This window comes from Oryza glaberrima, chromosome 10 (assembly GCF_000147395.1).
Source record: "Oryza glaberrima chromosome 10, OglaRS2, whole genome shotgun sequence".
Lineage (NCBI taxonomy): Eukaryota > Viridiplantae > Streptophyta > Magnoliopsida > Poales > Poaceae > Oryza > Oryza glaberrima.
In genome coordinates, this window is record NC_068335.1 from 21,259,240 (window position 1) to 21,287,207 (window position 27,968).

General features: G+C 44.0%; 1 protein-coding gene across 6 annotated transcripts; it reads right to left on the reverse strand.

Moving 5' to 3' along the window:
- Nucleotides 1-239: 239 nt before the first annotated feature.
- Nucleotides 240-27,955, reverse strand: LOC127752505 (2-oxoglutarate-dependent dioxygenase 11-like). 6 transcript variants are annotated; one of them, XM_052277908.1, is made up of 4 exons: nt 15,636-16,120; nt 1,794-2,041; nt 1,353-1,677; nt 240-685 (listed from the first exon to the last, which is right to left on the reverse strand). In XM_052277908.1, the coding sequence occupies exons 1-4, from the start codon at nt 15,888-15,890 to the stop codon at nt 440-442; spliced, it is 1,074 nt and encodes a 357-aa protein (XP_052133868.1). In that variant the 5' UTR covers nt 15,891-16,120; the 3' UTR covers nt 240-439. The 6 variants fall into 6 exon arrangements, with proteins under 6 accessions (XP_052133868.1, XP_052133867.1, XP_052133871.1 ...); XM_052277907.1 differs by lacking the exon at nt 15,636-16,120 and adding an exon at nt 3,036-3,307; XM_052277911.1 differs by lacking the exons at nt 240-685; nt 1,353-1,677; nt 1,794-2,041 and adding exons at nt 12,518-13,162; nt 13,513-13,837; nt 13,951-14,198 and having other exon boundaries at nt 15,636-16,143.
- Nucleotides 27,956-27,968: the final 13 nt, after the last annotated feature.

Genomic DNA, 27,968 nt, shown 5'->3' on the forward strand with positions numbered 1-27,968 from the left:
GACAGTGTCCTAGAGCTAAAACCACATATAAGCAGTATCCTGTAGCAAAATTTGCCCACAGATAATAGTTCGGAGCGTTTTACAGTCGTGAGCTTAATTACTACTTTATTGAAGCTGGTGTTAAGAGGCAAACTTCCATGTCTGTTTCATCAAACTGAACATGTTCAACGCAGTTTACAGGCATAAGCTAATTACATGCATAAAGCTTGATGCCTGAATACATTATTCTTCACGACATATATTTCCTATATCCAAAATTTAAAAAAAAAACCTAGTACACGATGTAACATTTTCTAATTTATGGTATTAGGATGTATCATATATTGTACTATGTTTGTTTATTTTAGAATGAAGAGAGTAGATAGCAGATACAGTAAGTAGGACACAACCTGAAAGCAGGTTCTTCTTATAAAATTGTTACATGCATCATGGTCGATGGCTACGGTTCCAGCTTCATTTTCTCTAGCCGGTTCCTTCCATCAAGCTCTGCTGTGAAGTACTCTGTCAGCAAATCCTGGTAGCTTATTGTTTTGTATTTCACTTTACCATCTTTCACAAAGTCCGGCAGAGGGCTGATCACCAGATCCTGGCACGGATAGTAGAACAGTGCCGCTGAAATCCTCTCTCTGCTTGGATGTACCACGGCCCTGTGCTCAACACTTCTGAACTTTCCATTACTCAGGATCTGCACACATCAACAGCGCACATCGACCGTACTTGTACATCAGAAAAACATGTTGATCCAAAAGTTGAACATCAGCGGCTTTGATTGTCTACTCATTGGCTTATCGGCCACAACCAAAATGATTTTGTACTGATTATTTGTTTTAAGCTATTTGTTAAATTTATTTCTTAAAAATATTTTGATTCACAATAAAATAATCTGCCTAATCTCCTATATCAAACGGGATTAGTTCTTTTTTTTAAATAACTAGAAAAAATGCTCGTGTGTTGCAACGGGTGGAGTCTATTTTAATATTATTATTGTTATATGGTTTAGTTAAGATGAAATTTATTGTGGGAGTTCGTTTGGATATATATATTTTTAGAAAATCATGAGCTTCAGTTAGGAGTCCGATTACCTCATGTTAGCATGCGAGTTTTTTAAACAGATTTCTTATATTATTCCTTCTGTATTATCAAAAGTGAACTATCTTAAAAACCGACTCAAATACGGATATATATTTCTAAAAACGAACGAACTTAGAAACCGACTCATACATGGATGACGTACCAAAATACCGGGAAAAACATCTTCAACTTTTATAATAGTATAAAGATAAAAGCTTTATTTAACTCATGAAATTACATCGATACGATACAATTGCCCCAAGAACGGGATTAGTCATTACCTCAAGTGTGTCGCCAATGTTAACGATGAGTGCACCATTCAGAGCATTCACGGAGAACCATTTGCCATCCTTGTTGATCTGCAGGCCCTGTACATCATTCACCTGGAGAAGCAGTGTCAAGCCACCTGGATCAGTGTGCGGTGACAAACCCAACACCTTGTCAGCTTTCAAGCACGGTGGATAGTAGTTCATCCTCAAACCCCTAGCTTGCCCTTCAAATACACTTAACAACGACTTCGGCTCAACACCAACGGCCTTGGCCATGAATTGCAGCAGACAGAGTCCAATATTTTCTGTCTCTGATGAGTATGCATCAATGGAATGCCTAATTTTCAGATATTTCAAGTTAATAAATGGACATATGTATGCTTTAAAATTTATAATGAACATATGCTTATCAATGGAGTAATTAGTTGCATAATAATTTGTCGGTAGTATCACCTGAAAGAGGCAGGGTAATTGGGCCAGAATCTCAAGTCCCTTGAATCGGTAGGACAGACTTGAAGGTATAGCATGTCTGCCCAGTCTAGTTTCTGGTTGTCGGACACAACGAAGGCCTGTCCATAACCTTCAAGGTTATTGGGCAGCTGTGAGTATTCCTTCTTGGCATCCAGTGGCTGACTGAAAAACTCAACCAAGTCGTTCTTGAGATTTGCAATCACTTCATCTGGCACTCCATGGTTGATGAGCTGTAGTTTTTGTTGCATAAGTAATGCTTTTGTTATACTATTTGCACATCTCAAACTGAGCTAGAGCTACTGTCAGTACATGTATTTTTCTGGCATCAGCTTAATTGAATTATTAGGTGATTCCCCGCTCTTGGCTACGGGAATTACTAAACAATTTTCAATATTTTTTTTTGACAATCAAGTTAGGAGTAAAAAGAACAAAAATAATAAAGCATCAGGGTTTATCAGTCAAATAATACCCGTGCTTTAGTGTGAAACATATTGATAAGTATATGTTAAATATTGTAAAAGTGATAGATAGATTTGTTAAAATATTATGCAAATGATATGAGGGGTGATGATTGGATATGCTTGCATTTTGATTTGTAGAATTAAATAAATTATAGAACATGTTGTAAGCTTGCACGAGATTAAATATATAATTATTGCTAGTGGGTGATGATGTGGTATGGTTGCATGTTGAGCTTTAGACTTAGTGGGCTTTAACTTTATAGAAAGGATAGATTACTACCTCTAATGTCTTAACTAATCTACATTTTTTTTCAGAGTAGGATTTTTACAACTCGAGTGCATGTGCCCTCATATTATGCATGCCAATTAAGTTATATATCGCTCTATAAACATGCAAAACTAAATTCAATCTATACATCCTTACAACCTAAAGTACAAATTTTGTTATGAATATTAATTTAGTATGTAATCAATTGTTTTAAATTTTCTTAAGGCTATTTAGGTGACTCTATTCGTAAACTGACTTTCCCCTCTCTTTTTTTCCACGAATATTGCTACATGTACTTAAAAAATTTATTACATAACTCTTACAAACAATAATATCAACCGTTTAATTTAATTAGATGGGATTTATAAAATATCGTACTCACCACTGTGTTAGTAGTAAGAGTTTAGTAAGAATAAAATAGTACTTATAGCTAGCCAATTCCATTTTTACCTATTACTCTTCAAGAGCAAAAGCCAAGAACTTAAAGTTGCATACCTGAAAGAACCCCCAATACTGGCAGGCAGATATCAGCTTGACACACTCCTCTTGTGATGATTGAGGAGAAATCAACTTGTCAAGATCGATGATCGGAATCGACATATCACCGTGGTTGTTCTTAATGACCTCGTCGGAACTAACTTCTGGCCTGATGTATCTTTCAGGTATCTCCTCATCTGTGCCATTGCAAGTTCCTGCAAGCTCCTGCACATTAGGCACCGAGATAGAACCAATGGTTCTTGCTTCTGCCATTGCTAACTCGTCCTATGGCTGTGGTTCTCCTTTTTATTATTTTTGGCTAGTGGCCGATGTCTATAAAGAGAAAATTCGATTGGTGGCACAACTATTGTACTGTCAGAAAATAGCACAAAAAGTCCATCCCTCCGTCTGAAAGAACAAGTCCGTCAGAATTTTCCGATTTATAGTACTTCTTGTTAAATAGTCCCACATTGATTATTGAAGGGCAAAGTACCTAATATATACCCCCTTCAGTTCCTCATTAATTGATGTTTTGGACAAGGTTGAGATCAAACTTTTATAACTTTGACCGTCAATAACTTAAAAAATATTTAGTTTAAAGGAACTAGAAAAACATATATAGATTTGTCTTTCAAGACACTATAATAAAAATAAACATACATTTATTTATTATATATATTATAATAGAAAATATGGTCAAAGATATATTTTGTAGACAGTGTCATTGTCTAAAACGTCAATTAAAATGAATCCGGAGAGAGTAAGTGAAGAAACTTCTTACCTCATTGACTAGCTTTTTGGGTAAAAAAGACCATTTATGATCCTACAAGTGGTATCAGAATCTGGCTAGTTCAATATCTCTCATATTGGTTATCTTTGACCTGAGAGACACCAATGTTGTGAAGGGGGGATTGTTGAATAGTCTCACTCGAGAACAGTTGCCGTCGTGTAGAGCCATGTTGCTTATTGTGTGCGAGCTCCTAACGCTATTGGCTTGAGTTCTTTCGCGCTAGTGCGCTCAACCCATTGCTTGTTGGGCACTGAACACTTTTCAAGTAGGGATAAGTGGAGGGGCCCATCATCTCATTGGGTAGCTTTTGGGTTGGAAATGCCCTTTACAATCCTATACTTCCATCTTGTTTTACCGCAACCATGGAATCAAGGACGAAATTGCCCTCACTATCCCTTGCGGTCTTCTCGTTGAGCGGTGCCACGTTGCAGTCGCCGGAGCCGGTCGCGGCGGCACAAAACGTGGGCGGTGGCGAACGCGGGTCGATGTCACAATATCGTTGTACACGCGAGGAAATTGGCAGTGGCGTGTCCGATGGATTCAGATTGGGTGACATAGGGTGGGCATGTCATGAGGTGACATAGCGTAAATCTCGGCCATCCAAAACAAATCCAACGGCTGAGATTCGTCCACGTCAAGCCACGTTAAAATTTAACTCGCAGATTTACTCTGAAGTAAAAATTTTACTTCAGGAGTTTAAAATTTCAGTAGTTCTGTGAGTTAAATTTTAACTCGTGATAACGTGGACGAATCCTAGCCGTTGGATTTATTTTAGATGGCCGAGATTCATACTACGTCACCTCGTTACATACCCTATGTCAGCCAATCTAAATCCGTGTCTGATGGTGGTGTGGTGCGCGCGCGCTGGAGAACGTCGTACATCATGTCGCGCACGTCAATCCGATTTTCTCGTATATAAATGTCATCATCGTGCTCTGATCCTGACCCTAATGCTTTCAAAGTCAGCTTCGCACCCTCGTGCCAAAATATCTAGCTTCCTGTTCATTCCGTATCTATCTCTCCGTTTCAAAAAATATAAATTATTATATTTTGGATGACCATTTCAAGGGTGTTGTTGCTGTTGACTTGCAGCACATAAAGAGCGCTGATTTGATCCATATTATCACCAACATCCGAAGCTACATTGTCTATTTTGTTTGTGATTTAGGCCTGATTTAGTTCCTAAAATTTTTTTCTAAAAACATCACATCAAATATTTGGACACATGCATGAACCATTAAATATAGATAAAAAAGAAAGTAATTGCCCAGTTTGTATAGAAATCACGGGACGAATTTTTTAGTCTAATTAGTCCATGATTAGCTATAAGTGCTAAAATAACCCACATGTACTAATGACGGATTAATTAGGCTCAAAAGATTCGTTTTGCGGTTTCCAGACGAGTTATAAAATTAGTTTTTTCCATTCGTATCTGAAAACCCCTTCCAAATTCCGATCAAACATCCGATATAACACCCAAAAATTTTCTTTTCGCGAATTAAACGAGCCCTTACCTTCAACCTCAACATCTATACTCGGTGTAACATGTTGGAGAAAACAAAAGATGTCAACGCCTTCCTAGCGTCATCGGTGATGCTAGGCCATCGTGTCCATTGTCTCACCACTTCACCCACTGCTAGGAAAAACATTTTTGCAGGCGGACAAAACTAATTTTCACAAGCGGGAGAGAGATCCGCCTGCACCACAATGACTGCGAAAATTATCGATTTTTGTAGTCGGGGCAACGGGCCTGCCTACGAAAATGGAAGAAACGAACAAAAAAAATCGCCAGCCCGTGCCGGGAGCCGCCGTCGCCACTCCACGCCGTCGGCGCTGCCGCCGGCCTCCCCCCTTCCTTCTCCGGTCAGATCTGGGAGGGAGCGAGGGAGGGGAGCCGCCGCCGCCGCCGCTGCCCGGCCCGCACTGTCGTCGCCTCCGCCGGCCTCCCCCTCCCTCCTCCGGCCAGATCTGGGAGGGAGGGGGGAGGGGAGCCGCCGCCGCCGTCCGGCCCGCGCCGTCGCCGCTCCACGCCGTTGGCGCGCCGCCGGCCTCCCTCCTCCCTCCTCCGGCCAGATCTAGGAGGGAGGGGGGAGGGGAGCCGCCGCCGCTGCTCGGCCCGCGCTGTCGGCGCCGCCCTCCTCCGTCGCCCTCCTCGGCCGCGCCGCCTCGCCTCCTCGCCGCTGCCGCCCTTCGCCGCCACCGCCCGCCGCGGCCGTCGGGAGCCGCCGCCGGGGAGAGTAGAAGTGAGGGGAGGGGAGAGGAGGAGAAGGGAGGGGAGGGGCCGGTGGTGAGGAGAGGTGAGGGCCCGAGGGGAAAGGAGGAGAGGTGTGGAGGGGAGGACTGAGGAGAGGTGTGAGGACTTAGAAAAAATTAGGGTCCGCAAGTGTATTTATATTCAAGTCTATTTTCGCAGGCGCCGCTTAAGTGGCGGACATCAAATTTCACCCCATTTATATTTTTGTAGACAGTCATTTGACTCTAAGGGTCAGGTCCGCCTGTAAAAATAAGACCCTTACGTCGGGAAAAATGCTTTTTCTAGGAGTGACCAGTAAGTAACCAGAGTCTACGTCTGCATGAGAGCTGCTATACATACAATTTTCTCACGTACGACAATCGTACGAAAGTAACGTTTCCAGTGATAGCCTGTCACGCGTTTTTAGCCGTTTCCAAGCAATACAACACATCACGCTAACCATCCGTTAGCAATCGTACTAGGATCGTACGATGAAGAAAATCGTATGCATCGGTGGCCACAGGGTAACGCATAAATATTATAGTTTTTTCTTTTTTTTTCTTATGGAAAACTAATACGACTATCTATTAACGGAGGGGGTGTAAGATTAATAAATAGAACCTTGCAAAGACATTTGATTGATTTCTTCATGAATGAGCAATTATGGTTTGTTAAAGTACCGTTGTTATAAAAAAAATTAGTTGTTTTAATAGGTTTTTTTAATTTTTATTTTGAAAGTATATCCCTCAGTATTTCAAAATGAACCTTTCTATCATACCATTGGAGATGGCAAGGCAAGACAACAATATGCCGTCATAAACAGTAGTGCTACAATACCTTCCGTTCATGGCATGGCAATGGTAACTTTCCACGCCACTCGCGGTGGCGTAGCAAAATTCTTGTCACACCGTAATTTTTTTTACTGGTGTGGAACTAATTAAATTGGTGTAGCAAAAAAATCAGATCTGAACAGAAGTTTTCGAATGGTTTAATTTTAAAACTTAATTATAAAGAGTTTTAAAAAACTGTTTTTTACACAAGCAATATAGATGATACGCAACACAGATATTCACCGGGCTCTGTATGCCAGGAAATCAACGAGAAGGCAAGTGTCGTTTACAAGCATATTTAACTAGTTACATCACAAATTTTGACAATGAACCGTGTCTGATATATATGATACAATACCAGAAGAAACTGTTGAGGTAAGTGATACATGTGATACAGTACCAGGATTATTTGGATCACTACATAGGGGATTATTTGTGATCTCTGCATGACATATACAATAATTCTCCATCCGTTTTAAGTTATAAGATGTTTTGACTTTAGTTAAAATCAAACTGCTTTAAGTTTAACTAAATTTATAGAAAAAAATAGTAACATTTTCAACTCAAGATAAATTTATTATGAAAATATATTCAATTATTGATTTGATAAAACTAATTAATTTAGTATTATAAATATTACTATATGTCACGCCCCGAACTAGTCCCGAGCGGAACTAGCCCGTGACGCTCCAAATTAACCTGTTAATTGATACCAGTCCCAGAAAACAGTGCTGGTATAACAGGAAGACAGAATATCACAGCAACAGAGGTCTCTTTATTATAGAGTAGGGGTACAGTCATGTTGGGCTGCGGACAGATCCCGAGCTCACAACTGCATTACAAAAGGAACGCGGAAGCCAAGACTTGGACCACACATCACAGGCGCGACTTGGGAACTAGGCCGAAACCCTAAAACTCATCGTAGCCGGCTTGCTCCTGAAGGAACTCCTCGTCAGCGGGATCCGCTTCATCTTCTTCAGCAACTGGGGGGGGGGAATTATTTATATGGAGCAAGGGTGAGTACGAGAGTACTCAGCAAGCCATGGGAAATAAGTGTTTAATGCAGGCTTCAAAGAAGGGCTGTTGTTTTTGCAATTGATTTTATTTGAACTCTTTCCTGAAACAACTAGGTGAGTGCTTCTCAAACGACACGGATGAGAAAGTGCGTCTCGTCCGGTCGGAGTTTGTGCAATGTATCAGTCTTTTGAATTGATCAAGATTGGCACCCGGCCAATAGCTTTCAAACGGCCACCCGGGCCTGGCTGGTCCCATCAGCCGCAGATTTTCCAAACATCAAACCCATTTCACAACAGCAAAATTTCACAAGGCAGTAGTCAAACAAAACTACGCTAGGAATCACCTCACATCCGCCCATGACCGTGGGCACGGCTGTTCGGACAGTTTAATAACCTCTGCAGAGGGGGTACACTTTACCCACACGACATTACTAACCCGGATCATCCAGCCCGTGCAGAACGGCCACGACTAGAGACCTTAAGGCTTTCATGACAAGGCATTTCGAAAGCCGACACAGGTTCACCATATGCCAACGAGAGGGGTCCCAGACCAACACCAGATTAGGTCCCAGACCATACTGTGCCAGGAAGCCCAGGGGTCCTCCCCGACACCACCCCGGCGAATCCACATGTCTCTTGGCATCAAGGCTCCCCCGATTAGCTAATTACTCAGCCAGGGGTGTCCCATTCCACCCATGTGGTCGTACTTGTCTTATGTTCGGATGAAATTCCAAGGAAACGGTCCTTAAGTGCAAGAGCGGGAAACCGTACTCCCGGTACGTTCCCCGGTCCGTGGTTTTGGAAATTCATTTAGTTCGCAAGCACCGACCCAGGTGTCGGGTTTTCCAAGTCTTTTGTAAAAACCCAAGTTTTACCCAAGAACTTACTCAGATTTTAAGTTTGAAGGCGACCGTCGATACTCGCACAGAGTGCACGAATATCGAGGCGCAACTAGGTGGTTACAAGGGAACATGGTATAACAATTAACAGTGGAAGGATCAGATGCAACAAGTTGGGTAGGCCCACCGGTCTGCCTTGCAGACGGGGCAAACAGATTAAGTGCAATCCTATCAATGCATAATATTTTGCAAGCAAATTAATTAAGTTCAAATATAGGCTCAAGATGTTCAAAGGTGGCTTGCCTTGCTCGAGATCTTGAGCTTGATCCTCGAAATCCTCGCACTGCGGGTCTTCGGGCTCCGAAACTACACGCGAAACGGGACAACTCAACAAACGGCGAAAATAAAGCCCTATTATTGACCTCTAAGCGTGCCATTAGATAGATCTCGAGATTTGAGGAATTTTGGAAGTTGAACGGAGTCAAACGGACTTACGGTTGGGAAGATATTGAATTTCTAAGATTATTGGATTTTTGTCTAAAGGAAAAGGATTTATTTAAACCCTTTTTGAAAAAGAAAAGAAAAGAAAAAGAAAGAGGGAGGGAAATTAGACTTCCCTCGGGCGGCTAGGGCGCGACCCGAGAGAAAGGGGCGGCTCGGCCGAGCTTAATGGGCCGGCCGGCCCAAGAGGGCGGCCCAAGGCGCGCGCGGGCGGGGAGGGGAGAGAGAGAGAGCCGGTGGGCCGGGTCCATCCTCGCGTGGTCCCGAGTGGGACCCGCTTGTCGGCGGCTCGGCTCACCGTGAGCGAGGTGCACGCGGGCGTGCTAGGGTTTGGGGAGGGGGGCGCGGCGCATGCGCGCGGTTCGCGGAGGACGCGGTGCGGCGGGCCCACGCGCAGCCTCACGGCTCGCGGTGGACCGCGCGCGCGAGGGGGCGGAGGGAAGCGGCGGACCGGGGTCTGCTTGACCCGGTCGCGGCCGAGGTGGCGCCGACGTGGCGCCTACGTGGCTGCCACGCGGGCCGGCGGGAGGTAGACGACGACGTCGGCCGAAACGGACGGCGGGCGGCGGCGGCGAGCGGCGGAGCGAACCACGGCGATACAGGCGAAAGCGAGCACACCGGGAGGTTGCACGGGACGAGAGGAGACGAGCCAACGGCTCGGATTCGCCGGGGGATGCTCGACGGCGGCGGATTGCGGCGGCGGCAACCGGCGACAGGAGAAGGGGGAAACGGCGATGAGGTCACGAGGGGTCGATTCCCGGCGGTGAGAGCATCTACGCGGCTACGGGAATCCGTTGCTAGCGTCGGATTGGGCGGAGCTACGCCGAGCGAGGCCGGCGACGAGCGGCGCTTCCGAGCTCGGGCGGCGACGGCGGCGAGCACACGGCGGGCGGCGGCAACGGTCGGGGCGGCGCCAGCTAGCTACGGGGAGGCTACTCGTGCTACTACCCGAGTCTAAGGGGAGGAGATGGAACGAGGAGGGAGAACGGAGGGCGACACTACCGTGCGGGGAAGGGCGCGGTGACGAGAGGCCGACGGCACGGGAGCGATCTCTCCGGCCTCGGGCCGGGGAAGAGGAAGAAGAGGGCGCGCCCGGAGTCCCCTTCCGCGTCCTTGCTCGTGCCGGCTCCTCCGGCACACGCGTCGGCGGCGGTCGGCGAGAGGGACGGCAATGGCGCGGGCAGAAAACGGGGAAGATTGGGAGGAAAAAAGAAGGAGGGAGGGCGCCTGGGTTTATAGGGTGGCGATGTCGGTTTGGGGGAGGGGAACCGACATTGGACGGTCAAGCCAGCGAGCTGGCGCTCCGGCTAGCGGCCAAATCGGCGACAGGGAGGAAGGGAATGACGCCGGCGGAGGAAGAGAAAGAAAGAAAAAGGAAGGGGGAAAGGGAGCTTGTCCCTTGCCTCTTCGGGAAAAGGAGGAGGGAGCGGGGGCGACGCGGCGGGGGGGGGGGGGGGGGGGGGGGGGCTCTGCCTCCGTCCTTTGGAGGCACGCGCGGGGAGTGGCGGGGCCGAGTCGATGACGACGGCGATGACGGCGGAGGCGGCTTGGAGCGGAGCGGCGACACGGGCGGCAGGCGCGGCAGGCGCGGCAGAGGCTGACGGCGGCGGCGACCAGGCGGTCGGCCACCACGGCGCGCGCGCGCGGGAAGCAACGGCGCACGGCGACGATTTGGCGGCATCGGCGGGAATGGCAGCGGGGCAGGAGGGAGGGCTCGGCGCGGCTCGCGCGCTCGCGCGAGCAGCGCTCGGGCAGAGCGGGGGAGAGGGAGAGAGAGAGAGAGAGAGAGAGCGAGCCGGGGAGGGAGGGGGAGATGGGCCGAGAGGGATTCGGCCCATCGAACCCTAGGGAGGCAAAATAGACTTTTGCGGAGGGATTTGATTTGGGAAGGATTTGGATTCGGGATTGAACTCGACGATGGATCGGGGATTTGAGACCTGAGATGGCACGGGCACTAAACAACAAGCAAAGAAACGGATTTCGCAAATAGGATTTTTAAGAGCTAGTTTTCCCGCTAGGCGCCAAGACGGAACGGGCGCTACACCTTTGTACTTTCTTCTCCTCTTAATGAATGGGCTGTTCAGATTGATGTCATTTTAAACCATACCAATTTTTGTTAAAGTTGTTAAAAGGTGGATGATGCGGTAAAAGTCCCTCTTTCTCAAATGCCAATCAACTTGTGTGATGTGAACAGTTATATCATTCCTCTCCAGAAAAAAAAAAGGTTGTATCATGCTACAGAACATTCATTCTATCTTAATTCTTAATAAGAAGATATTCATGTCTCTGGATAGTGTCTAAATTGGTACTCCCTCCGTTTCAGGTTGTAAGATGTTTTGATTTTGGTCAAAGTTAAAAATGTTCTAAATTTGGTTAAGTTTATAGACAAATATATTAATATTTATAATACTAAATTAGTTGTATCAAATCAATAATTGAATATATTTTCATAATAAATTTGTTTTGGGTTGAAAATGTTACTACTTTTTTCTATAAACTTGGTCAAACTTAAAACAGTTTAATTTTGACCAAAGTCAAAACGTCTTATAACATGAAACGGAGAGAGTAGTCAAACTCCAACACTATTTCATGAATCGTACCCCAAAAAAATTCCATTCTGAAATACTGGATTATGAACTAACAGCAAGGCTCAGGCGCATGCCCAGGTTTACCACGGATACTCTTTGAGTTGATTTCACAAGATTAATCAAGCTTCATATTGTTGAGTTGTGATCCAAATTTATTTGCACTTAATAAAGGCCAGCTTCTGCCGTAGTGGAGCGGAGACCCGTTGCCGGGAGGCTTGGGCTGCGCACCTGGGGACACCTGGGGGTGCGGGGACGGAGCTTCCGCGAAATGGATCGTCGGATCGTCATCCCTTTTAGGGTTCCACCATATATATACCTCTTGTAAGCCGCCGTGCGGCGATATAACCTCACCCCAGATATAGTGAAGATATTTTGCTGGCTGGCGCCCATGGTTTTTTTCTCTCCTATTTTGGAAGGGTTTTCCACGTTAAAATCTCGTGTCTTCTGTGATTGATCTATTATTTTTTATCGTTTGTTTGCCTATCGTTTCCTAACATGTATCTCTTTTGGTTATTTATTTTACAACTTTCAAGTGGTTAGCCTAAAGTTAAGAAAAAAATGGACATAATACACACTTTAAATGTGACGTCATTTCGAGTGTGTAATTTTTTAAAAAGGAAATTAAGACGAGTGATCAAAGTGAGAAAATAAATAGTGTCCGTGCCAGTTTCTTTTTCTTTTTAATGGAGGGAGTAGTCACTTTTCCAATGCGGGTCTCATACAGATGATAGTTCGGAACGTTTTACAGAGTCATGAGCTTAATTACTACTGTATTGAAGCTGGTGTTAAGAGGCAAACTTCCATGTCTGTTTCATCAAACTGAACATGTTCAGCGCAGTTTACAGGCATAAGCTAATTACATGCATAAAGCTTGATGCCTGAATACATTATTCTTCACGACATATATTTCCTATATCCCAAATTAAAAAAATAACTAGTACATGATGTAACATTTTCTGATTTATGATACTAGGATGTATCATATATTGTGCTATGTTTATTTATTTTAAGATGAAGAGAGTAGATAGCAGATACAATAAGTAGGACACAACCTAAAAGCAGGTTCTTCTTATAAAATTGTTACATGCATCATGGTCGATGGCTATGGTTCCAGCTTCAATTTCTCTAGCCGGTTCCTTCCATCAAGCTCTGCTGTGAAGTACTCTGTCAGTAAATCCTGGTAGCTTATTGTTTTGTATTTCACTTTACCATCTTTCACAAAGTCCGGCAGAGGGCTGATCGCCAGATCCTGGCACGGATAGTAGAACAGTGCCGCTGAAATCCTCTCTCTGCTTGGATGTACCACGGCCCTGTGCTCAACGCTTCTGAACTTTCCATTACTCAGGATCTGCATATGTCAACAGCGACATCGACCGTACTTTGGACATCAGAAAAAGATGGTAAAAAGCATGCCATCCAAAATCCAAAATAGTTGATCCATTAGTTGAGCATCAGCGGCTTTGATTGTCTACTCATTGGCTTATCGGCCACAACCAAAATGATTTTGTACTGATCACTTGTTTTAAGCTATTTGTTAAATTTATTTCTTAAAAATGTTTTGATTCACGGTACTAATCTGCCTAATATCCTATATCAAACAGGATTAGTTCTTTTTTAAATAATTAATGGAAGCTTTATTGAACTTATTAAATTACATCGAGATGATACAATTGTCCTGAGAACAGGATTAGTCATTACCTCAAGTGTGTCGCCAATGTTAACGATAAGTGCATCATTCAGGGCATTCACGGAGAACCATTTGCCATCCTTGTTGATCTGCAGGCCCTGCACATCATTCACCTGGAGAAGCAGTGTCAAGCCATCCAGATCAGTGTGCGGTGACAAACCCAGCACCTTGTCGGCTTTCAAGCACGGTGGATAGTAGTTCATCCTCAAACCCCTAGCTTGCCCTTCAAATACACTTGACAACGACTTCGGCTCAACACCAACGGCCTTGGCCATGAATTGCATCAAGCTGAGTCCAATATGTTCTGTCGCTGATGAGTATGCATCAATGGAATGCCTAATATTCAGATACTTCCAGTTAATAAATGGACATATGTATGCTTAAAAATTTATAATGAACATCTGGTTATCAATGGAGTAATTAGTTGCATAATTTGTTGGTAGTATCACCTGAAAGATGCAGGGTAATTGGGCCAGAATCTCAAGTCCCTTGATTCGGTAGGACAGATTTGAAGGTATAGCATGTCTGCCCAGTCTAGTTTCTGGTTGTCGGACACAACGAAGGCCTGTCCATAGCCTTCAAGGCTATTGGGCAGCTGTGAGTATTCCTTCTTGGCATCCAGTGGCTGACTGAAGAACTCAACCAAGTCGTTCTTGAGATTTTCAATCACTTCATCTGGCACTCCATGGTTGATGAGCTGTAGTTTTTGTTGCATAAATACTGCTTCTGTTATACTATTTGCACATCTCAAACTGAGCTAGAGCTATTGTCAGTACATGTATTTTTCTGGCATCAGCTTAATTGAATTATTACTACCTCTAATGTCTTAACTAATCTACATATTTTTTCGGAGTAGGATTTTTACAACTCGAGTGCATGTGCCCTCATATTATGCATGCCAATTAAGTTATATATCGCTCTATAAACATGCAAAACTAAATTCAATCTATACATCCTCACAACCTAAAGTACAAATTTTGTTATGAATATTAATTTAGTATGTAATCAATTGTTTTAAATTTTCTTGAGGCTATTTAGGGTGTGTTTGGTTCCCGGTCAAGGTTGAATGGGATATGGCGGTCCATATTTTGCTGGATATGGCGATCCGGTTTTTTGTTTGGTGGAGTGAATATGGCGATCCAGTTTTTTGTTTAGTTGTAGGGATGAAAGTGGATATGGTGATCCATTTTTTTTGTTTGGTTGGGTGAGTGGGATGGATAAGTGGTTGCAATCACCCTTTCATTAGAGGTGGTGAGTATACCCCTCCAAATTCTCACAAAAAATATCAATCTACTAAAAAAACTAAATAGAAATAAAAAAGCAGAAAGAAATAAAAGGGGAAGGAGAAAAAAAAAAGAAAAGGTCGCCGCCGCCCCACGCCTCCTCTCTCGCCTGCAACCCCGCCGCTGCGCCTCCTCTCTCTCACCTCGCCACCTCGTATCCTCTCTCCCCGGCCGCTGCCGCTCGCTTTCTCGCTGGCGCCCTCCCAGATCTGTTCGTCGCCGAGCTCACCTCCACGGCGTCGCCCTGGCCGCCGCCGAGCTCGTGTCACCCTAGCTGCCGCCGCCGAGCTCGCCTCCACGGCGTCGCCCTGGCCGCCGCCGCCGAGCTCGCCTCCAAGGCGTCGCCTTGCCTGGCCGCCGAGCTCGCCTCGTGGTGAGAGGGGTGACGCGACCCACATGTCGCTCGCCCCTGCTCACCCGAGCGCTCGAGCGGCTGCGTCTGGCCAATTTGGCCGGATCCCCCCATCCGGCATCGGAGGAATATTCCCCTCCGGGCCGCCCTATCCCACCTCCGCCCAGGAATCAAACACCCACAAAAAATGGGCCGCCAAGTCTTATCCACCTAAATCCCTCCATCCAAACACATCCTTAGGTGACTCTATTCGTAAACTGACTCCCCCCTTTTTTTTTCCACGAATATTGCTACATGTACTTAAAAAAATTATTACATAAATCTTACAAACAATAATCTCAACCGTTTAATTTAATTAGATTGGATTTGCAAAATATCGTACTCACAACTGTGTTAGTAGTAAGAGTTTAGTAGGAATAAAGTGGTACTTATAGCTAGCCAATTCCATTTTTACCTATTACTCTTCAAGAGCAAAAGCCAAGAACTTAAAGTTGCATACCTGAAAGAACCCCCAATACTGGCAGGCAGATATCAGCTTGACACACTCCTCTTGTGATGATTGAGGAGAAATCAACTTGTCGAGATCGATGATCGGAATCGACATATCACCGTGGTTGTTCTTGATGACCTCGTCGGAACTAACTTCTGGCCTGATGTATCTTTCAGGTATCTGCTCATCTGTGCCATTGCAAGTTCCTGCAAGCTCTTGCACATTAGGCACCGAGATAGAACCAATGGTTCTTGCTTCTGCCATTGCTAACTCATCCTTTGGCTGTGGTTCTCCTTTTTATTATTTTTGGCTAGTGGCCGGGGGCGGAGCTAGAACAAAATGAAGGGGTTCCACTCGCTTGCTTTACTCTGGTTTGAACCAAATTTAGCCTGGTACGAGTGCATAAGTTTAAACTGGCGGGGTATATATATGGTGAAAATAGATAAACTATAGGTAAAAACTTTTTTGAACCGGGTTCCTAGGCACCCCCCTGATTATACTAGCTCCGCCCCTGGTGGCCGATGTCTATAAAGAGAAAATTCGATTGGTGGCACAACTATTGTACCGGTGTCAAAAAATAGCACAAAAAGTCCATCCCTCCGTCTGAAAGAACAAGTCCGTCAGAATTTTCCGGTTTATAGTACTTCTTGTTAAGTAGTCCCACATTAATTATTGAAGGGCAAAGTACCTAATATATACTTGTCGACAGGGGATACCCGTAGACCGGATATAGAGGGTATTGGGGTACGTTGGAACGAGGATCTACGTAATACGACATCAAGCAAACAAAAGACAAGGATTATACTGGTTCAGGCCCCTTGATAGGTAATAGCCCTAATCCAGTTGGTATGTGATTATATGATGGAAACCACATATTACAAAGGGAATAATGAAACTCGGTGATACCGACGAGATCGTAGTCGAGTTGGTTCGACTAGATCACCCGGCGACTTGGCTCCTGTAGGCTCCGACTCCGTAGGCTGTGGTGGATGTGTTGGCAGTGAGATTCGATGTCTTAGGTCCTGCCCAGGGGGTCCCTTTTATACCACGGGTCAGTTGATCTCCAAGTAGGACTCGGAGATATCGGACCCCTCACGATATGGTAAAGACCCAGTTTTGTCCGAGTAGAACTCCTTCCATCTGTGGATTCTGTATCTATCACGTGATAGATTTCCTTAACGCATACAGGAGCTTATCCGTATACGCGCAGGTATACCGTATCAGTATGCAACGTATATCCAAGGATAGAGGGTATACCTTATCCGTAACCCTTACAATACTCCCTTCGGTTCCATATTAATTGATGTTTTGGACAAGGTTGAGATCAAACTTTTATAACTTTGACCATCAATAACTTAAAAAATAACTTAAAAAATATTTAGTTTAAAGGAACTAGAAAAACATATATATAAATTTGTCTTTCAAAACACTATAATAAAATAAGCATACATTTATTTATTATGGAATGACTGCCCCTCGATCAAACATTGGTGGAAACTCGTCGTAAAATCCCCCGACACCCCAAGAGCCCCTCTACGAACACTACTAATGCTAGTCACCTTGGAGATCTAGGGGAGCGTAATGCAAGGATCTTTCGAAGCACAGCCTCAACACCGGCCTCAATTCTTGCAAAGATCAAAGAGGAAGGCAGAGCTTGGGTCAAAGCCAGAGCGGCTAGGCTGCAGGAGTTCGGAATTTTAGGAGATATCACCTAACGAGCTTCTTTCTTGCAGGCTGATCTTCTCTGACTGGCCCTGTACATACTTTATATAATTTTTTCCCTCTCTATTAATATATGAGACAAAGCTTTTGTCCTTCTTTCAAAAAAAATACATTTATTTATTATATATATTATAATAGAAAATATGGTCAAATATATATTTTGTAGACCGTGTTGTCTAAAACATCAATTAAAATGAAACAGGAGAGAGTAAGTGGGGAAACTTCTTACCTCATTGGCTAGCTTTTTTGGGTGAAGAAGACCATTTATGATTCTACCAGTGGTATGAGAGCCTAGTTCAATATCTCTCATAATGGTTATCTTTGACCTGAGGGACACCAATGTTGCGAAGGGGGAATTGTTGAATAGTCTCACTCGAGAACAGTTGCCTTCGTGCAGAGCCCTGTTGCTTGTTGTATGCGAGCTCCTAACGCTATTGGCTTGAGTTCTTTCGCGCTAGTGCACTCAACCCATTGCTTGTTGGGCACTAAACACTTTTCAAGTGGGGATAAGTGGAGGAGCCCATCACCTTATTGGATAGCTTTTGGGTTGAAAATGCCCTTTATAATCCTATACTTCCGTCTTGTTTTACCGTAACCATGGAATCAAGGATAAAATTGCCCTCACTATCCCTTGCGGTCTTCTCGTTGAGCGGTGCCACGTTGCAGTCGCCGGAGCTGGAACGTGAACGGTGGCTAGCGCGGGTCGATGTCACAGTATTGTTGTACACGCCAGGAAACTGGCAGTGGCGTGTTCGATGGTGGTGTGGTGCGCGCGTGCTAGAGAACGTCGTACGTCATGTCGCGCACGCTCATGGTACGTCCTTCTGGCCGAACGCCGCGACGAGGCCGCGCGCGCTGAGGTTGGAGGACAGCGCCCCGGCCTTGCTCGCCGTCGCCGAGTCGCACCGGCCTAGAAGTGACACCTCCCGGGCCGAGCTGCACGCACGTACGCTATAGAACGAAGCACATTAATTAGTTCTGCGCGTGTGCAGAACAGGTCCATGGAGATGCACCTACACTAGTACTTGACGCCATGGCCATGCATGTACCCATTCCGTCAAAAAAAATTCAATCCTAATTATGAACTTATGTACATGTTCATACATGCGTTTAGATACACATGTGTTCAAGTTCATAGCTAGAATTTATCTTTTTTAGACAGATTCTACATGTTGATGTTGTCGATCGCGAGCGACGAGGACGAGGATACATGTCGGAGAAGGAGATGGTCGAACTTGGGCCAGCGACGGCGGCGCCATCGAACGGGCTCGCAGCCGCCGTGGCGAGGCGGCCGCGCGGGCTGGACGTACGGCGCGAGCGCCGCGCTGTCTCACTTCGAGAAGAAGCTAGCGAACGTGGACAGTGGAAGGAAAATGGTGAAAGAATAGGGGCCTTTTGGTCTTTCCACATTCAGATTGTTCTGGCTAATGGCCAAACTGACGGAACTGAAAAAACATACTCCCTCCTTCCCGTTTTATTTAACGTTTCCGACCAGTTCGACAGGATTAAGGAAGCAATGAAGTTACGATTTTGCCCTTCTTTGTTCATGTCTCGTACATACTGCTGCTCCGCCGGCTCGGCGACGAGGCGGCCGTCTGCCTCGCCGCCTTGATGCCGCAGGAGGCCTCCAGCTCGTCGTCTCGATTTTGTCTTGCATGTCGTCTCCCCACGCCGTCGCCGCCACACAAGAGCAGGAACCCACAACATTACTGTTGTTGCTGATCTGAAATGGTGCTCGTGCTGCTGTTGCTGCGTTCTGATCTGAACTTGATGCTGCTGGGTGCTGGTCTGAAATATTCAGAAATCAGCTTCTCCTAATCTTGAAAAAAGTCGGTCCTCACATGAAAATGTGAACCATAAACCATTGGCAGGGTAGAGATAAAAAACCCACAACTACAACCAATGACTGTATTCCAATTACGGCTCAGAAATCGAAATCCACAACTGCAACCAAGGATTGAATTCCAATTACGGCTCAGAAATCGATTCTTTTGATTCCTCAAACACAAATTCATCAATAGAATTAACACTCAATCTGAGTTGCTTACCTCTCTCGTGCATATCGAATTCTACACAAGCACCATATGGTGTTCGTCGTCGGGCACCGGCCTCGACGTCCGCCATGCCGCCGCCGCCGCCGGCGACGGCTTACGGCACCGAGGCAGAGGACGAGGCCATCGTCGGCGAGCAGCGACATCATCACCTCTTCGATAGCAAGCAGTAGCGGGGGGACGGCATGAGGGAGTTGTGGATGCAGCCGTAGGGAAGCGCATCCCAGCTCCATGCTCGATCTCCTGGCGCGGCAGCGGCATCAGTTCGCCCTGCCGCCTCCCACTGGCGCGACAGCGGCATCACGGTGTTGGAGGACAAGGGCAAAGACGGAATGCTTCAATTGATTTGGCTTACGGCGTCAAACATTGTGACACTAATTTTTTTTACTTGTGGCGTCAAATAGAACGGGAAGGAGGGAGTACTGTATTAACGGAGCTGTGCTTTCAGTGGATGGATTTAATTTTTCTCGTACCGGGATCAATAGCTGTGTTGTCAATCCAATTTTCTCGTATATAAATTATTAAGTTGTATGCACCAGCCAGTTGCACCTAAAAGCCTAAGCTGATAAGGAAAGGCGGGCAATTCACTTTATACACTCCAACACAATAGCTATGTTGTCAATCCAATTTTCCAGTTGTACCTAAAAGCCTAAGCTGATAGGGAAAGGCGGGCAATTCACTTTATACACTCCAACACTCCCCCTCACACGAGACCCCCTCAAGTCTCAAGCGTGGAATATTGGAGTGGTTTCTCGTACCGGGACCAATAGCTGTGTTGTCAATCCAATTTTCTCGTATATAAATTATTAAGTTGCATGCACCAGCCAGTTGCACCTAAAAGCCTAAGCTGATAGGGAAAGGCGGGTAATTCACTCTATACACTCCAACACAATAGCAAAGTCTAAGCTGTCAATCCAATTTTCTCGTATATAAATTATTAAGTTACATGCACCAGCCAGTTGCACCTAAAAACCTAAGCTGATAGGGAAAGGCGGGCAATTCACTCTATACACTCCAACACAATAGCAAAGTCTAAGCTGTCAATCCAATTTTCTCGTATATAAATTATTAAGTTACACACACCAGCCAGTTGCACCTAAAAGCCTAAGCTGATAGGGAAAGGCGGGCAATTCACTCTATACACTCCAACACAATAGCTGTGTTGTCAATCCAATTTTCCAGTTGCACCTAAAAGCCTAAGCTGATAGGGAAAGGCGGACAATTCACTTTATACACTCCAATACTCCCCCTCACGCGAGACCCCCTCAAGTCTCAAGCGTGGAATATTGGAGTGGGCTGCAATTATTTTATTTAATTGTGCGCCGCCAGGATTCGAACTCGAGACCTCTGGCTCTGATACCATATTAAGTTACATGCACCAGCCAGTTGCACCTAAAAACCTAAGCTGATAGGAAAAGGCGGGCAATTCACTTTATACACTCCAACATAAATGTCATCACCGATTGCTCTGATCCTGGGGAGCGTATCCTATGCACACAGGCCCTCGCGTATACACACCGTGTACACCAACTAAAAATTATCACAAAAAATTCTAGGAAAATTCATACATGTACTTTCAATAGAATTACATCTACGTGCAAAGTCGCATCTTCAAATTCATTCTACATAGAGAATAACAAAAAAGATAAAATTTTGACAAAATTGCAACCTTAAAACTGTCAGATTTTTTGTTTTTTTGTTACGGCTAAAATATAATGAATTTGACGTTAAGATTTTAACCCCAAGTGTAATACAATTGAAAGTATGTGTATGATTTTTTCTAGATTTTTTGATGACATTTTTTAGTTGATGTGCACGTGTGTACATGTGAGGGCCTGTGTGCATAGGATATGTTGCCCTGATCCTAATCCTAACGCTCTCAAAGTCAGCTTCGCGCCCTCGTACCAAAATGCTAGCTTCCTGTTCATTTCGTATATATCTCTCCGTTTCAAAATATATAAATTATTATATTTTGGATGACTATTTCAAGGGTGTTGTTGCAGTTGACTTGCAGCACATGGAAGAGCGCTGATTTGATCTATATTATCACCAAGATCCGGAGCTACATTGTCTATTTTGTTTATGATTTAGACCTAGTTTAGTTCCTAAAATCATTTTCTAAAAACATCACATCGAATCTTTAAATATATGCATGGAGTATTAAATATGGATTAAAAAAAAGAAAGTAATTGCCCAGTTTGTATAGAAATCGCGAGACGAATTTTTTAGCCTAATTAGTTCATAATTAGCCATAAGTACTACAATAACCCACATATGCTAATGATAGATTAATTAGGCTCAAAAGATTCGTCTCGCGGTTTCCAGGCGAGGTATGAAATTAGTTTTTACATTCGTATCCGAAAACCCCTTCCAACATCCGATCAAATGTCCGATATAACACCAAAAAATTTTAAATTTTTTTTTCGCGAACTAAACGAGGCCTTACCTTCAACCTCAACGTCTGTATTGAAGACTCGGTGGAACATGCTGGAGAAAACGAAAAATGTCAACGCCTTCCTAGCGTCATCGGTGATGCTAGGCCATCGTGTCCATTGTCAGACCACTCACCAGTCACCAGGGTCTACATCAGATCTGCTATACATACGATTTTCTCACGTACGGTAATCGTACGAAGTAACATTTCCAGTGATAGCCTGTCACGTTTTTAGCCGTTTCCAAGCAATACAACACATCACACTAACCATCCGTTAGCAATCGTACTAGTTGTTGGAATTAATAGGTGAGCTAAGGCCCATTCGAAGATTAATTTTTTGGAAAATTACAAAAGCCCACCTCATGGGATGGCATGTATATGGAGTTTAGTACCACCTTTCTTATTCTAGGAGAGGGGGATCTCCTTAAAAGAGATGATGCCCTCCTAGCCACTTGAAGCATGTGTGGTGGAGAGAAGAGGGGAAACACGCGTGCGCTCGCTCGCCTCGCCTGGGCAGGCGGCGCGCGTGCACGATGTATGCGTCGAATGGTCCGCAAAATTGGTTCCTCATCCTTGTGCAGATGCAGCCTCCTTTTGCAGTTTTGTTTTGCTGCGGGATTGGATTCGGATTTGTTTTGTTTTGGAAACATTCCGAAAAATCCGGTGCGTGAAAACGGCGTGGAGTCCGGATAGGTTACGCGCGACTTATCCGGTTCGGTTTACGCGGGCGCCCTGATTAGGCGATCTATCTCTATATAAACCGAGCCGCCGCCTTCACGCAACACACGCGAAATCAATCTAGGGTTTGCCTCCTACTCTGTGCTGCACCGTCGCTCGTAGATTACACCATCCCGCTCGCCGGCGTGCACCTGCGATCGGGAGAGCAGGTCTCCGGAACCTCTGCCTTCGACGTCCTACACCGGGAGAAGGCGGCAATAAGGTTTTTAGGAAGCGCTTTGCGCGACTGCTCCCTGTTCATCCGCGACGGCTCGTCTTCCTCTTCGCTCGCGTGCTTCGTGCCTTCGTAGACGCCTGCGAAAAGTTTCGACCGAGCAACCGGTCTTTCCGCCACCTCGGTACGTGTTCAATATGTTGCGCATATTTGATCTGTTCATGTTATACTGTGTAGTTTACATGGTAGATCTAATGATGCGTTCATGCTAGTTTTTATCTGTAACTATCATGATTTATTTATGGAATAGATTAAATCATTATATGCATATAATCTCGACACTCTAGGATCGTACGATGAAGAAAATCGTATGCATCGGTGGCCACAGGGTAACGCATATAGTTTTTTCTTTTTTTTTTTCTTATGGAAAACTAATACGACTATCTATTAACGGAGGGGGTGTAAGATTAATAAATAGAACCTTGCAAAGACATTTGATTGATTTCTTCATGAATGAGCAATTATGGTTTGTTAAAGTACCGTTGTTATAAAAAAAATCAGTTGTTTTAATAGGCTTTTTTAATTTTTATTTTGAAAGTATATCCCTCAGTATTTCAAAATGAACCTTTCTATCATACCATTGGAGATGGCAAGGCAAGACAACAATATGCCGTCATAAACAGTAGTGCTACAATACCTTCCGTTCATGGCATGGCAATGGTAACTTTCCACGCCACTCGCGGTGGCGTAGCAAAATTCTTGTCACACCGTATATTTTTTTTACTGGTGTGGCACTAATTAAATTGGTGTAGCAAAAAATTTCAGATCTAAACACAAGTTTTCGAATGGTTTAATTTTAAAATTAAATTATAAAGAGTTTAAAAAAACTGTTTTTTTACAAAAGCATCAGTAGCACCTGAGGTCCTGGGTTCGACTCCCCATGGGAGCGAATTTCTCAGGATTTAACAACGTTGTGCTTTCAGTGGTAGACAACGTACCCGTCGACAGCGAGGCGCCTGTGGTGACTTTGTTAATTTCTCCAGGATTTGCCGGCCGTCTTCGAAGACGCTCATAGGGGTAGGGTTTGCGCGCGTGTGTTTATTGGGATGAGTGCGCGTGTGTTGTGAGTGTCTGTGTTGTACTGTGTAATTCTAGAAAAAATATAGATGATACGCAACACACAGATTCACCAGGCTCCGTATGCCAGGAAATCAACTAGAGAAGGCAAGTGTCGTTTATAAGCATATTTAACTAGTTACATGCACAAATTTTGACAATGAACCGTGTCTGGTATATATGATACAATACCAGAAGAAACTATGAGCTAAGTGATACATATGATACAATACCAGGATTATTTGGATCACTACATAGGGGTTTATTCGTGATCTCTGCATGACATCATCAATTAATAAAAGCCCTAGTGCTACCGATTTTTTCAGAATTTTGAATTTTTTTAGCTCATTGGAATGGATGTCACGTTGTCCTTTTCTGAAGCAGGGCTCCTCAATTTGGTGAGGGGAACTAGCAGCACACCATTCAAGCGGTCACGGTGCTGTTCCCCTTACGCATGTGGTCCCCTTTTGTCCGGATATGGCGGTGGGTGCATGCATGCATGCAGGACACGCACGCAGCACACCCATACATCCCCGAAGAAAAAGGCGTGTGGTGGTATTTTTGCATAAAAAAACTCCTTGAATTTACACTGAATAGCGCATATACCCTCGAATATACAATAATACTCCCTCCGTTTCAGGTTATGAGATGTTTTGACTTTGGTCAAAGTCAAACTTGACCAAATTTATGGAAAAAATAGTAACATTTTCAACTCAAGACAAATTTATTATGAAAATATATTCAATTATTGATTTGATGACACTAATTTAGTAATGTAAATATTACTATGTTTGTCTATATACTTAGTCAAATTTAAAATAGTTTGACTTTAAACAAAGTCAAAATGTCTTATAATCTGAAACGGAGGAAGTAGCTAATAGGTGATAAATACGTAGTAGGACACAGCCCGAAATCACCATTTTCTTCCCAGAATCTTGTCAATATTCCAACTGTAATCTCTCTAGGCGGTTCCGTCCATCAAGCAGCGACATGAAGTATTGGCTCAGCAAATCACGGTAACTGATTGATCTGTAATTCACTTTACCATCTTTCACAAACTCCGGCAGAGGGCTGGTCATCATATCCTTGCGCGCATAGTTGAACAACGCCGCTGAAAGACGTTCTTTGTTTGGATGTATCACAGCCCTGTGCTCAACGCTTCTGAACTTTCCGTTACTCAGGATCTGCAGATGTTAAATAGCACATCACCTATATATCATCAGGAAAGATGGTACAGAAGCAGACAAGTAGTGACAACTGAGGTTGTCAGCATCTCGATATATACACTGATCTGATCTCACTGTATATCTAATTTTAATACTATCTCCGTCCTAGAATACTTGTCGCTTTGAGTTTTTATTTGTAACTTTTGATCTTTCGTCTTATTCAAAACATTATGAAATCATTATTTGTTTTGTTTGTGATTTGTTTTATTATCAAAAATATTTTAAGTATAACTTCTCCATTTTTATATTTACACTTATTTTTCAAATAAGACGAATGGTCAAACGTTTAAAAAAAGTCAAAGCAACTACTAATTTGGGATGGAGGTAGTAGTACCCCTCAAATTTTAGGGAAAATTTGAACCATGCCACACAAATTTTGCAAAATTTGTGATATGCCACCCTGACCCACATGTCATTGACTCATGTGGGTCCTAAATGTCATTGAGATACGGGTGGCATATCTCAAATTTTGCAAAATTAGGGTGGCATGGTTCCAACAAACTCTTAATATTATGTAAGAGTTCCCATACAATACCATAATACGATGGTAGGATCTTACACATGATTCCGATTCTACGATCCTACGTAAGTATTATGGTTCGTATCATGATCTGAACTAAATTACCCTTAAAGACATGGTGGGTAACTTATTTAATTAACAAATAGATCATTTAAAGAAATATCCATATAAGTGAATGGTCAGATTTTATCCATACTAGTATCTCTTATTGTGCACAGTAAAGGAACTCTCTTTAAAACAAAGGTGGATTGAAAATAATGTTAATAAGGAAGCTAAAGTTTATAGAATACCATTTAAACTTATTAATAACAATATTTTTGCAGCATACTACAAATCTTTCTAGAAAAATATATACTATATTTTATAAAATTTGATATGATCCTACAATAGGACCCTGGTCTTACGATACTATCAAGGAAGAAAACAATCCTACTTAGTATCCTGATCCTGACAAATAATCTTGGTGACAACACAGTTTATTCTTGTTAATTGATTAGCTCAATGTGTCTTTCGCTGAAAAATTTTTACCTCAAGCGTGTCACATGCATAGCTAGTTACATGCATGATGAACCTTCACAGTGCACATTGCCACCATTCAAAAAGAAAACTTTTACCAAATATACATAGTACAAGGCCAACAAAAATGTCAGGTATTGTCATCATAAGATATGGTTATTTCATTATTTGTGATCTCCAGATAGTACATACAGTAAGAAATATATATGGTAGGACACAGCCCAGAAGCATGCTCATTTCAGAGAGTATCTCAGGCATCATAGTCGATGGCTACTGTTCCAACTTTAATCTCTCCAGCCGATTCCTTCCATCACGCTTTTGATTAAAAAACTGCATCATGAAATCATTGTAACTGATTGATCTGTAATTCACTTTACCATCTTTCACAAACTCAGGCAGAGGGCTCAGCAGCAGATCATCGCGCGGATAGTGGAATAGTGCCGTTGAAATCCGCTCCTTATTTGGATGTATCATGGCCCTGTGCTCAACACTTTTGAATTTTCCGTTACTCAGGATCTGCAGATGTTAATAGTACATGACTCACTCAAATCAGCACAAAGGTGGTGAAACAGAAGTAGGACTCACCCAAAAGATGAAAAAAAAATGAAGTTAGAACTGTTTGTTTGGTGCTTTGACAAGTAACGGCATAGTTTGTTCTTGGTCATTACCTCAAGTGTGTCCCCTATGTTGACGATGAATGCGCCACTCAGAGCATCCACGGAGAACCACTTGCCATCCCTCTTGATCTGCAGACCCTGAACATCGTTCACCTGGAGCAGCAGCGTCAGGCCAACCACATCGGTGTGCGGCGACAGGCCAATTACCTTGTCAGATTGCCGGCATGGTGGGTAGTAGTTCATCCTCATTCCTCGAGGCTGCTCTTCAAAGATGCCTAACAGCGACTCTGGCTCAGCACCCACGGCCTTAGCCAGGAACTCAAACAAGCAGAGCGACAGGCTTTTAGTCTCCGATGAGTATTGATCAAGGGATTGCCTAATTTTCAGAGATCTCTGGTTAACAAGTGGCAGAGGATGCTTATCAGAAGGTAAGTTGCACAACTTTTGGTAGATCACCTGAAAGATGCAGGGTGAGTGGGCCAAAATCTCAAGTCCCTTGAATCGGTAGGATGGACTTGAAGGTACAACATGTCTCCCCAGTCTAGTTTCTGGTCCTCAGAGAAAACAAAGGTCTGTCCATAGCCTTCAAGGCTGTTGGGCAGCTGTGAGTACTCCTTCTTGGCATCCAGTGGCAGGCTGAAGAACTCAATAATGTTGCTCCTGAAGTTTTCAATCACTTCCTCTGGCACTCCATGGTTGATGAGCTGTAGTTTTGTTCCACAAATCAAAACCAAGGTATAGGACGCATTTGCATATAATCTCTTAACATATTACATTTAATCTCTTAATCAATCTTATATATATAGGGTGTATTTGCATATAAACACCTGTTACTCTTCCAAAGTAGAAAGGGCAAGAACTTTGCCGGGTCGGCCGGCGACCAAATTTCATTAAGGAATTGGGGGAAAAAAGTTTACAGATAGATTAGGCTTACAATCAACAGGAAGAGCAAGGGCAAGAACTTAAAGTTACATACCTGAAAGAATCCCCAATACTGGCAGGCAGATCTCAGCTTCACACACTCTTCTTCTGATGATTGTGGAGAAAGCAACTTATTGAGATCAATGATTGGAATCGCCATGTCACCATGGTAGTTGCTGATGACCTCCTCACAAGTAGCCTCTGTCCTGATGTACCTTTCAGGAATCTGTTCGTCTGAACCGTTGCAAGTTCCTGCAAGTGCCTGCACATTAGGCACTGGGAGAGACCCAATAGTTCTTACTTCCGCCATTGCTTTTCCCGAGTTTC

Bases quoted from the DNA above. Each gene is read 5' to 3' on its own strand.
- LOC127752505 (XM_052277908.1), bottom strand. From the start codon at position 15,890: ATGGCAGAAGCAAGAACCATTGGTTCTATCTCGGTGCCTAATGTGCAA. The intron at 2,042-15,635 runs GTATGCAACTTT...CAAAAACTACAG, and splicing joins AGTATTGGGGGTTCTTTCAG to CTCATCAACCATGGAGTGCC. The intron at 686-1,352 runs GTAATGACTAAT...TGATGTGTGCAG, and splicing joins ACATTGGCGACACACTTGAG to ATCCTGAGTAATGGAAAGTT.